Source organism: Gobio gobio (genome assembly GCF_949357685.1).
Source record: "Gobio gobio genome assembly, chromosome: 2".
Lineage (NCBI taxonomy): Eukaryota > Metazoa > Chordata > Actinopteri > Cypriniformes > Gobionidae > Gobio > Gobio gobio.
Genome location: NC_137098.1, coordinates 70,168,799 through 70,181,004, shown reverse-complemented (window position 1 = coordinate 70,181,004; position 12,206 = coordinate 70,168,799). Strand labels below are relative to the sequence as shown.

At 40.2% G+C, this 12,206-nt stretch overlaps 1 protein-coding gene across 2 annotated transcripts; it reads left to right on the top strand.

The window, feature by feature from the left end:
• Positions 1 to 366: 366 nt before the first annotated feature.
• Positions 367 to 11,995, top strand: LOC307142670 (uncharacterized protein). Of its 2 annotated transcripts, XM_079843701.1 has the most exons (6): positions 516 to 633; positions 3,420 to 3,588; positions 10,096 to 10,554; positions 10,666 to 10,738; positions 10,850 to 11,040; positions 11,581 to 11,966. In XM_079843701.1, exons 2-6 carry the CDS (start codon positions 3,462 to 3,464, stop codon positions 11,757 to 11,759), a joined length of 1,029 nt encoding a protein of 342 aa, XP_079699827.1. In that variant the 5' UTR covers positions 516 to 633; positions 3,420 to 3,461; the 3' UTR covers positions 11,760 to 11,966. The 2 variants fall into 2 exon arrangements, with proteins under 2 accessions (XP_079699826.1, XP_079699827.1); XM_079843700.1 differs by having other exon boundaries at positions 367 to 633; positions 10,096 to 10,738; positions 11,581 to 11,995.
• Positions 11,996 to 12,206: the final 211 nt, after the last annotated feature.

Below are 12,206 nucleotides of genomic sequence, written 5' to 3'. Positions count from 1 at the left end.
TTGTGTGCATGATTTATTGTGTTGATCAAAAAGTGTTTGTCAAATGCATGACTGTTATAAACAGCTTCTGAATGATACAGGATATTAGTATGAATATGTTTCTGTGAGTTTTGAGCTTGTAAAGGGACATTTATTCAACACTGTACACTGAGGCCATCTAGTGTTGAAACTGATGAATTCACTGCTGATGATGTTAACAACATTAAACATAATAACTAAAGGATCTTCAGCTGTTTCTGGCGTTTTCTCTTCCTTGTAAAACATTTTCAAAGAAATGAGTAATATATTCCCTCTTGTGTTGCTGTATATCATGTTTAATCTTAAATTACTCAACCACATAAAACAGTTTAATAAGATCAGTTCTGCTCTTTCACTTTATGATGGATGTGTGGCTACAGCTTTTGCCCAGTCAAGTCATAATTATTTTATAAAGTCAATGTTTACATGCTAAAAGCGCTTATTTTGTTCTGTTTATATTAAGGCTTATATATTGAGGGTCAGCTGTTGAGTGCGGAAGAGAAGAGAAGAGAAGAGAGGAAGAGGAAGAGGAGGACACTTTTCTCTTTTCGACACGAGCTCGAGCTTCATTACACAAAACACCCTGAAGAGCTTCATCAGGACCGACAGCTTCAGGTCTGGCGAGTGTAAAGCTGGGAATGTGTTTATGAAGACACATTAATCAGTTTGCATCATTCATTTGTGCGGATAATTTGTTAACACTGAAACGAAACCGAAACTACACACAGTGTGACGAACATTGAAGGAAAATAACTTTGTAATTTGTCGTTGTTTGGAATAACTACATAAAACTCAAAGTGGATATTTCTGTTTAGGTGGTAATTAAATCTCACAGCAGGAATGTTTGGGTGTGTTTCAGTGATAGTGAATGCTCATGATTTTAAGCACAAACCGCGATTTTCTATTAGCAGTGAACGACTTTTACAATCTAACTTGCACTGTGGAGACATACTAAATGAATTGTTTCATGTTTAAAAAAACGACATGTTGTTTAATTGATGTTTAAACGCGCTCTTATTAATAATTGTAGTGTAAACGATCTGTGCAGAAATCAAATATGTGACGTGTGACGTGCCTGATCATGAGTCAGTCATCAAAAATAAATGGGAGCAAACGTGATTGAATATAAACAGGTTTGTCTCGTTATTGTATTCAAAATATGAATAACAACAGATTGATTTTGCATTCCTATCAGAAATTAAGAATTATTAGTGTCATTGTCAAATATCGAAACTATCTAATCTATTTAATACTTCAAAGCTCAAAGTTTAATCTGAATATTTATTGTAATATATAAATGTAACAGCTGCCAAAAAATAATCTAGCTCCACTGTGCTCTGTGATTTTATTTTTAAAGGGAAAAAAACTTTTCAAAGCACCCTCCCCCCTCAGTTTTTTTAACAAATCGCAGCCTGATAATAATAATAACAATTATAATACTGATAATAATAATAAAAATGAAGGAATTTAATAAATAAAGGATTTAAAAGGGATTTAAGAGAATAAAAAAATAAGTAAGAATGGTAAAGTTCTAGGTCTATTGTAGTAGCTAATGAAGTAATACATTTAAACTTATTTTAAAATATGCACAAGTTCACTCTTATTCGTATGTCTAATATGTAGAAAAAGCAAAAAAAATTTGCCTCGTGGTCACATTCATTTATGTATTACATGAATCATGATCGCATTTTTTTAATTCAAAATAGCAAAATTTCATAAAAAGTTGAGTAGTTTGCTTCACTAGATTATAGTCTAGTCTATTACTGTTGGTAGCTGAACATTTCTATCATAAAACAGTTGTCTAATGGTGCGTTCACACCGGACGCGATTCGCGCGAGTGATTTACATGTTAAGTCAATGTAGAGACGCGAAATGGCATTCTGCGACGCGATTCACGCGATTGAGGCGGCTGTGTTAACCAATCAGGAGCTTGCTCTAGTAGTGACAACAATGAGGAGAAAATCTGTATATTATTATCTGGTTCAGACAATATGATTATCACTGTGATAACATTAAATGACATGAAACACAACCCAGTCTCTTTTTGTTAAATGCAAGTTTATGTATGATCAATAATACAAAAGTATAAGTAATGTATAACAAGCTATACATGAAATAAAGCAAACAATTCAGTCAAACATTCAAAGTCAGTGCTAGTAGGCTAACGTTACAACTGCAACGTACAGTTATAGCCTAAAAATATAAAGTAATGAAACTTATCTTTGCCCTCAGCCTAAACGATTTGCCAGGGAACAAATTATAGATCCATGAGACCAAAGATCGGCCGTTACAAGACGAATTATAGCTGGAGACACACCACAGAGACATCAGAGCCAGCGGGAGACGGCAGAAGGACTGGCCGAGGAAAGGTTGCCCTCGCCGGCTTTGACGAGCGCTGACCGCCGCTGTTCGCTGGAGCTCACAACTCCGAAAACGGCAGATAAAATGTTCAAATAGGCACTCTTTATATAAATAAACCACAGATTTGAGCTTTAAACAACTACATTATCGACTGAAAAAGTCTTAAAACTACGTTTTGTCACACATTAACAGTAGATTTTAACAAAAAAAAGACATGTAAACACAGCCCATGTCAGCCATTTCTGAACGAGACGAGCCGCTGGCGGAAGCCCCGCCCATGACGCGAATTCGCGTCTGTTGTGCAGTGAATGTCACACACGATTTGCGCGAATTGAATCGCGCGAGTAAACTTAAAATGTACAAGCGTCCACCTTCGTGCGAATCACGTCCGGTGTGAACGCCACATAAGACTTGCATCTACTCTGCAAGTGTAACTTAACTTTTTTTTTTGTCATCCTAAAACAAACCAGCTTTACTCATTCTACACTAAAAGGATAAGATAAGCATAGCTCAGACAAAATCATTTTCTCTGGTCTAGTTAAAAGTAATCTTAAAATATACCTCTAGTTTTTCACCGCCTGAGGTTTCCACTCATGACCGGGATCTTTTATCACTGGAATCACTCCATCTTTCAGTTTCAAACAATCTGAAAATACAGCGTCGAACTGCGCCTTGTTTATAAAACATTATACCCCGAAATGAACAAACAAACACTCTTGCAGAATGGTATAATTACAAGAACAAACACTGCAATGGTCTTTAATCATAAATACATGAACAAATAAATACACTCAAAATAATACATGAGCTCTGAGGGCTTCGGTAGTTCTGACATCATTCAGATGATGAAATTATATTGTGTTTTCTGTTAATGTTGTTTTTAATAATATTACAGTGTGTCTACATTACAAAGATTGACAGTAAACAGAACAATTACTGGAGAATATCAACTAATAAAACACACTGGCCTCAAAATCATTCAAGTTCAACCAATCCATTAACAATTTGTCAAAAATGTGTCCATTTTGTAATTCATTAAGGAACTGCTGACTATAAAGGGAGGAAAGTGAATTTTTCCTAAAATGTATCACCATCGCATCGACTCTGACTGCAGTGACTACAGCAGTGCTTCAGATCACAGTAAAGATCGTCCTACTCCTGACTACAGTGACTACTGGAGTGCTTCAGATCACCCTCCTTCTTTCAACAGTGAGTGCAAAGTACATTCTTCAACCACATTCACCTTGTCTTCAAATAAAAGAAAAAAAGACCTTCAAGAATTATAACCTGCTGTTAAATATGTTATTCACTTCACCTGGTCATAATGTTATGCCTGATCGGTGTACAGTGAGGAGAACAAGTATTTGATACATTGCCGATTTTGCAGGTTTTCCCACTTACAAAGTGTGTAGAAGTCTGTAATTGTTTTCATAGGTACACTTCAACTGTGAGTGACGGAATCTACAACAAAAATCCAGAAAATCACATTGTATGATTTTTAAGTAATTAATTTGCATTTTATTGCATGACATAAGTATTTGACACAGCAGAAGAAGCAGAACTTAATATTTGGTACAGAAACCTGTAGTTCTTGAGCAGGTTTGCACACACTGCAGCAGGGATTTTGGCCCACTCCTCCATACAGACCTTCTCCAGATCCTTCAGGTTTCTGGGCTGTCACTGGGCAATACAGACTTTCAGCTCCTCCAAAGATTTTCTATTGGGTTCAGGTCTGGAGACTGGCTAGGCCACTCCAGGACCTTGAGATGCTTCTTACAGAGCCACTCCTTAGTTGCCCTGGCTGTGTGTTTCGGGTCTTTGTCATGCTGGAAGACCCAGCCACGACCCATCTTCAATGCTCTCACTGAGGGAAGGAGGTTGTTGGCCAAGATCTGGTGATACATGGCCCCATCCATCCTCCCCTCTATACGTCGTAGTCGTCCTGTCCCCTTTGCAGAAAAGCATCCCCAAAGAATGATGTTTCCAACTCCATGCTTCACCGTTGGGATGATGATGGATGATGATGGCGCCGCTGTTTATGGCTTGCCGTCCACCTCTGCTGAGTTTATCGTTGTTTATTTTGTCTATATTATTTGTAATTCAAAATGTGTCATCGCTGCTGGTTTATGATCGCCTGACACTGTTAAAGATCCGGGACTCCGTGACCAACTTGCCCGTTCGCGGCATCAATGGACATTCAAAGTCGCCGCCACCCCTCCTAGCATCCATCCCGGCCTATTTACAGTGGTCTATTCTTCCGTTACCATGCAACAAACGCCACAAGAGACGCGGAAAGAGAGGTGGAGTCCTCGTTAACTTCAAAGTTTACCTGGCTTCTTCCGGTGAACATGATCCTCGCTGTTCATGGAACAGATTACCTTTGAATCACGCCATGTTTCACAACTACCGCTCTCAGGAATACTCCTATCGGTGGCTCAAGCCAGCTATCACTGACGCCGGCTGCTCGCTTCTGCGTTGCCGGCCGGTCAGGCTCCATTTACATTTACATTTACATTTATGCATTTGGCAGACGCTTTTATCCAAAGCGACTTACATTGCACTCAAGGTACACATTTTTTTTTTACATTTTTGTCAGTTCTTGCTTTCCCTGGGAATCGAACCCATGACCTTGGCGTTGTTAGTGCCACGCTCTACTGTTTGAGCTACAGGAAAGCTGTTTGAGCTACAGGAAAGCTACTACAGGAAAGTCCAGAGACGGGGTTGCGTGCTGGGGCACCTCCGCCCGCTCAACCGTGCTGCCCTGCAGTCTGAGAGCTGCACAGCAGTACGTATGGCTCTCCTAAACACCCGATCGCTCACAAATAAGACTTTTATTTTGAATGACTTCATGTCCACAAACGATCTGGATTTTCTTCTGCTAAATGAGACCTGGCTGAAACCAGGTGACAACAGCGCTTTCACTGAGCTCCTCCCTCCCGGCTATTCCTTCCTCAGCACCCCGCGAGCATCTGGCCGTGGCGGTGGTCTGGCTTCTGTATTCAAGCACACATACAACTGTCGCATAATCCCACCAAATAATTTTAGTAGTTTTGAACTGCATCTATTTCTGATTGAGATAGGTTCTCCTGTTTTGTGTGCAGTTGTTTATCGTCCACCACAATTTAACAAGGCTTTGGCCTAGTCCACACGTACACGGGTATTTTTATAACCGGAGTTTTTCCTCCTCCGTTTAAAAAAACAATCGCTTCCACACAAGCACGGTTTAAAAAAAATCTCTGTCCACATGAAAACGCAAAACCGCACTATGATTGGCTGCCTGATTTCCACATGGGTCCCATCCACAGAGGGATGCTATGGGCTCAGTGAAACCCTTCTACAAGTTTACTTTGGACTCAGTGACAGGTAACTGTACACATGGGCAGGCCCAAGTGGACTGAAGCTTCACACACTTGCCTTACTATGTTGTATTATTGCATTCTGGCGCCTCTGTTCTGCAATACAATGAGATAACTGCGCATGAATCTGTATAGGCTACATGTGATAAGCGCTATTAGCAGAGTTATTAAAAGCTACGTCCGCCATTGCATAGACTCGACTCATGTAACGTTAAACAAAAGTGATAACGGCGCACAAACTGACGTCAAACAAGGGAGAGAACGGCACACATTTTGACTTAACAAGCCTAAATCTCCGGTTTCACCATCTACATGACAACGCTGTAACCGGAGTTTCTAAAAAACTTCACCCTGACCGGAGTTTTAAAAAAAGTCCGGTTTCAGTAACCGGATACTGCGTTTGCGTGTGGACGAACAGCCAAACCGCATAGAAAAAGCTGCGGTTTTGAAAATACCCGTGTTCGTGTGGACAGGGCCTTTTATTCAAGAATTTTCTGAGCTCCTAGCTTAGCCCATGCCGAATTATGACAATCTACTGATTTATGGTGACTTTAATATTCATGTATGCTGTCCATCAAACCCAATGGCAAGGGAGTTTTTAAGCCTTCTGGACTCTTTTAATTTAATACAATCAGTAAATGGTCCCACCATCACTCTTGACCTCATCATCTCCCATTGTCTCCCCGTGTCCCTCAGTAAGATATTTCACACTTCCATCTCGGACCACTTCCCTATTATATTTGATTTTGCAACCCCTCCCATAACCAGGTCTATTACTCCTGCCTGTCGCCGCCGTGTCATTACTCCCTCCACAGCAGGACAATTTGCAGCTGTCTTTATGAACACTAGTTTATAAACCCAGGTTGATATGGCCTCTCTTCTGTGCCCAGATGACCATATCTCCATTTTCCACTCTTCCTGCTCAGAGATTTTGGATTCTATTGCGCCTTTTAGGAGTAAATCCATCAGCATTGCACCGGAACCCTGGCCAAATGACTCCACCCGCACCTTTAGGCGCTGCTGCAGGCAGGCTGAACGCAGGTGGAGGAGAGATAGACTGCATGTGTCACTGGGTATACTAAAAGACAGTTTGGCTAACTACCAAAAGGCTGTTAAAGAATCCAAACATCAATATCTGTCGAGCATTATTTCAAACAGCTGCAATCGCCCTAGGACATTATTTAACACAATACAGTCTGTATTAAAACCACCTTGCAATGTTCTGAAAAAAGTGTCAGAATCCACCTGTGAAAACGTTTTGAATTATTTTGTTGAGAAAGTGTCCTCTGTTAGGCAGAATATGAACAGTACCTTTTACACCGACACTGACCCTCCTCCTGTACCCCCTGCAGTGTTTGAACTGTTCGAGCCCGTGTCTCTATCACGCCTTTCTGAGGTGGTGCAGGGGATGTCGCCCAGCAACTGCCCCCTTGATATTATTCCAACAAAGGTGCTCAAACAGGTCTTTGATACTGTCGGGCCATGTGTCCTCTCGCTCATTAACAGCTGCCTCAGCTTAGGGATTGTCCCAACTGTCTTCAAGCATGCAGTAGTCAGACCACTTTTAAAAAAACCTAACCTGGATCCCGACATTTTATCTCATTTTAGACACGCGTCTCACTTACCATTTTTATCAAAGGTTTTAGAAAAATTTCTTTTATCTCAGTTACAGCCTTTTTTAGAAAATAACTCTATTTTAGAAAAGTTTCCGTCTGGTTTCAGGTCACGACATAGCACTGAGTCTGCGCTGCTGAAAGTCCACAACGATATCCTTTTATCCTTTGATGCCAAAAAAACTGTGCTGTTGGTGATGCTGGATCTCACAGCAGCTTTTGACACTGTGGACCACTCCGTCCTTATTGGCCGCCTTGCTGAACAGGTCGACCTCCAGGGCTCAGTCCTGCAGTGGTTCTGCTCCTACTTGAACAACAGGAGCTTTGTTGTTATGGTCGATGACTTTTCGTCGTCCGCTGCTCCTCTGTCCTCTGGAGTGCCACAAGGATCCATTCTTGGCCCTGTTCTCTTTTTATTGTACATGCTGCCTCTTGGATCCCTTATTGCTAAGCATAATCTTTCTTTCCACCTATACGCAGACGACCTCCAGGTCTATATGCCTGTGCTTCCAAATGATGGTTCAACTCTAGACGCCCTGTATAGCTGCCTGTCTGATATAAAACAATGGCTATCACAAAATTGTCTTCATCTAAATGAGAGTAAAACGGAATACATTATTTTTGGTTCCTCTGTTTTCCACCATAATACAATACCAAACACAACCACTCAAGTCAGTGAGGCCGTAAAGAATCTGGGGGTAATTTTTGACAGAGATCTGAATTTTAACAAAAAAATGTATGCTGTAGTTAAAGCAAGCTTCTTCCAGCTGCGACTTTTAGCCAAAGTGAAGCCCTTCCTGTGCCGCAGTGATCTGGAAAAGGCAATTCATGCTTTTATCAGCTCACGCATTGATTACTGTAACACACTCTATATTGGCATCTCACAGTCCTCACTCCATCGTCTCCAACTGTTACAAAATGCAGCTGCTCGCCTTTTAACCAACACATCCAGATACAGCCACATCAGCCCAGTTCCCTTTTCCCTTCACTAGCTCCCAGTTCGTTACCGTGTTGATTTTAACATTTTAATGTCAGCTTTTAAAGCTCTTAATGGCCTTGCACCACCTTATTTATCTGAAATTTTAAGTGTGCACCGTCCCAGCAGAGCCCTCCGGTCGGCTGACCAGATGAGACTAGTTGTTCCGAGGTCCCGGTATAAGCAGTGGGGCGATCGTTCATTTGTTGTTGCTGCTCCTAAACTCTGGAACACTTTACCTGTAGACCTCCGTGTTCTCACAGACCTGGCCCTGTTCAAGTCCAGGTTAAAAACGCACTTATTTAGACTGGCTTTTTAAACACTGTAGCACTGTGTCACTTTCAGATTTTTAGCCTTGTTTTGTGTATTATTGTGTAATTTTTTCCCCTTGGTTATTGTTTAACGTACTTGTATATTTTATTCTGCAAATGTTATTCTGTTTTAAATGTAAAGCACCTTGGTCCTCCTTTTGGTTGTTGGAAGATGCTATATAAGTAAATACTGATTGATTGATTGATTGATTGATTGATTGATTGATTGATTGATTGATTGATTGATTGATGTTCTTGGGGTTGTACTCGTCCTTCTTCTTCCTCCAAACATGGCGAGTGGAGTTTAGACCAAAAAGCTCTATATTTGTGTCATCAGACCACATGACCTTCTCCCATTCCTCCTCTGGATCATCCAGATGGTCATTGGCAAACCTCAGACGGGCCTGGACATGCGCTGGCTTGAGCAGGGGGACCTTGCGTGCGCTGCAGGATTTTAATCCATGACGGCGTAGTGTGTTACTAATGGTTTTCTTTGAGATTGTGGTCCCAGCTCTCTTCAGGCCATTGACCAGGTCCTGGCATGTAGTTCTGGGCTGATCCCTCATGTTCCTCATGGTCATTGATGTCCCACGAGGTGAGATCTTGCATGGTGCCTCAGGCCGAGGGAGATTGACGTCATCTTGAACTTCTTCCATTTTCTAATAATTGCGCCAACAGTTGTTGCCTTCTCACCAAGCTGCTTGCCTATTGTCCAGTAGCCCATCCCAGCCTTGTGCAGGTCTACAATTTTATCCCTGATGTCCTTACACAGCTCTCTGGTCTTGGTCATTGTGGAGAGGTTGGAGTCTGTTTGATTGAGTGTGTGGACAGGTGTCTTTTATACAGGTAACGAGTTCAAACAGGTGCAGTTAATACAGGTAATGAGTGGAGAACAGGAGGGCTTCTTAAAGAAAAACTAACAGGTCTGTGAGAGCCGTAATTCTAACTGGTTGGTAGGTGATCAAATACTTGTCATGCAATAAAATGCAAATTAATTACTTAAAAATCATACAATGTGATTTTCTGGATTTTTGTTTTAGATTCCGTCTCACAGTTGAAGAGTACCTATGATAAAAATTACAGACTTATACACGCTTTGTAAGAGGCAAACCTGCAAAATCGGCAATGTATCAAATACTTGTTCTCCCCACTGTATGTAAAAATGAAATAATCCACAGCTCTGCTTTTCTCCCCAATCACCCCCTCTATTGTGTTTATATCTATATAATCTTTACCAATTTTTCTTTTACTTATTATAACTTAATAATTATTGTGTGTTTTTTTAATTGATTAGTTTTTAGCAGTATTAATAAAAATAAGATTTGAAGTCAAGTACACATTTATTTACCATAAATTAACATTTAAAGATTTTTGGGTTCATGTCAGCTACCATTAATAAACAAAAAGTACAGTATATAATAATTATACTGTAAATTATAATAACATATTTTTCTCTCTAGATTTTCTTTTAAATGTCTCAAAAAAAAAATTGAATGAACTCTTTAAGAATGAATACCCTCAAACCAAACAGTGCTTGGCCAGACTGTGTGCTATCCTGAACACATTTGAAGAAGATTTCAGACGTGCTGCTACAGCCTTTCAGCATGGAGACCACGCAGGATTAACTGGATTGGTCATGATGGGTTTGGGATTCGCTTTAGCTCCGTTCACTCTGGGAGCTTCTGCTGTTGTTGCTGGAGCAGGAGCAGCGGTGGCCGCAGGTGGTGTGATTGGTAGAGGAGTCTGGAACAAAAAGAAATCAAGAATGCTGACAGAATTCAAAGAAAACTTTGAAGCTGAACTGAAGAAATTTCAGAGTAAAATCTTCTGTATGAATGACAAGATGAAATCCACTCATCAGCTTATTGAGGAAATAATGAGAGACATTAATAACCCAGAGCGTAAGGTCAGTTATTTAGGTAAATATTTTGACTCCGCCTATGAATTCTCATACTTCATATGGATATATGACGTTGGTGGATTGGCTGAGAAGATTTCTGAAACTGTGCGTGTGACTGGAACACTTACAGGAATTGTTGCTCAGGTCCAATCTGGGCTTGACAGACTCTCAAGCAGCAATGATACCAAATACCGTGATACCAGGTCTGTCCCATTCACTTCAGTTGCCTTATTGTAACCCTTTTTCAAAAGAAACTTTTATAAGAAAGGAGGGATGAGTGAAAATTATTTATGTAGTAACCTTTTTTTTAATAGTCGCAGAGATGCTGACATAATTGTCCTTCATGAGCTTAAATCTCAAGTCGAGGAGATGTTGGAGGCCTCTCATGGATTAGAAAATGTATCCAGACTAAATCGGCAGACTGTTTCCAGTACACAAGGAGCAGCTCAAAGGGCAGACCTAGAAACAGTTTTAAAGGAAACATTCACGTGTCTAATCTGCATAGGTAATGGTTTTTATACTGTACAAACCGTATTTTCTATCCCCTACACTGCCCCTACCCCTAAACCTACCCATCACAGGAAACTGCACAGTTTACTTTCTGTGAAAAAAACCTTGTCCTGTAAGATTTATAAGCATTTTGAAAAGTGAGGACATGGGTAACGTCCTCATATTTCACCCTATCCTTGTAATACCTATGTCATACCTATGTCATTATACACATTTGTGTCCTGATATTTCACAAAAACATGCCCCAACACACACACACCTGCAACTTGAAATGTCCTAACCATAACTCATTAAACTAGAAGGAACAAATGTGGTGCTAAAACAGTAGCATGGATATTGCTCGACTGAAATCATGCTCAAAGTGTTTGGCCCCTATAGACCGGGGGTTTTGCAGTAACTGCCAAAGATTGAATCATTTTTAGCCATGATATCAGCTATAATGTATGTGATTTGACTTACTGTTTTCCAAAACATAATCATGTTTATTTGGCACCAGCTGCAGGTAATGTTGACTTTTTATATTTTCTTCACCAAGATGTCATGGAAGAGCCTGTGTTCAGCTCATGCTGCAGGAGTGTGGTGGGGTGCAAGGCCTGTATTGACCAATGGATGAAGAGCTCAAGGCAGTGCCCTAAATGCAGATCTAAAGATGTTGTCATCACAGAAGTTGCAGGCCTATCCAATATGCTTGAAGTCACTAAGAGTTTTGTCTAAAACAGTTTAATATTTTTGTGTAATTTTTACAAAGACATGATGTATGGCTATTATTGCCAATAAAAGGAAGTCTGTATCAATAAAACTGATGGATTTACACAGCAAATTATGATTGCATAAATTATGTTAATGTTTTAAATGTTACATTTTAATGTAGAACCATTGAATGATTGAAATAAATGAAGTCTACTCTTGATCTATGAAACTAAAACCGCCAGAAGATGGCAGCAAGTCTTAATGAGTGAGTTCAGTTCTTTATTCAACCGATTCGTTCAAAAATCCTTTGATTTTCCTTGAGGAACAAAACGGTTGTTCTGTTTTCTTTGACGGAGCAAAAACTGAATGTGTTGTGTCTATGAAATGTATAAATGTCACATTTGCGATCGAGCAGATGTTTGGAAAAACAGCACTCTTGCTTGTAATAACTCATGGCTATAGCCTTTCATT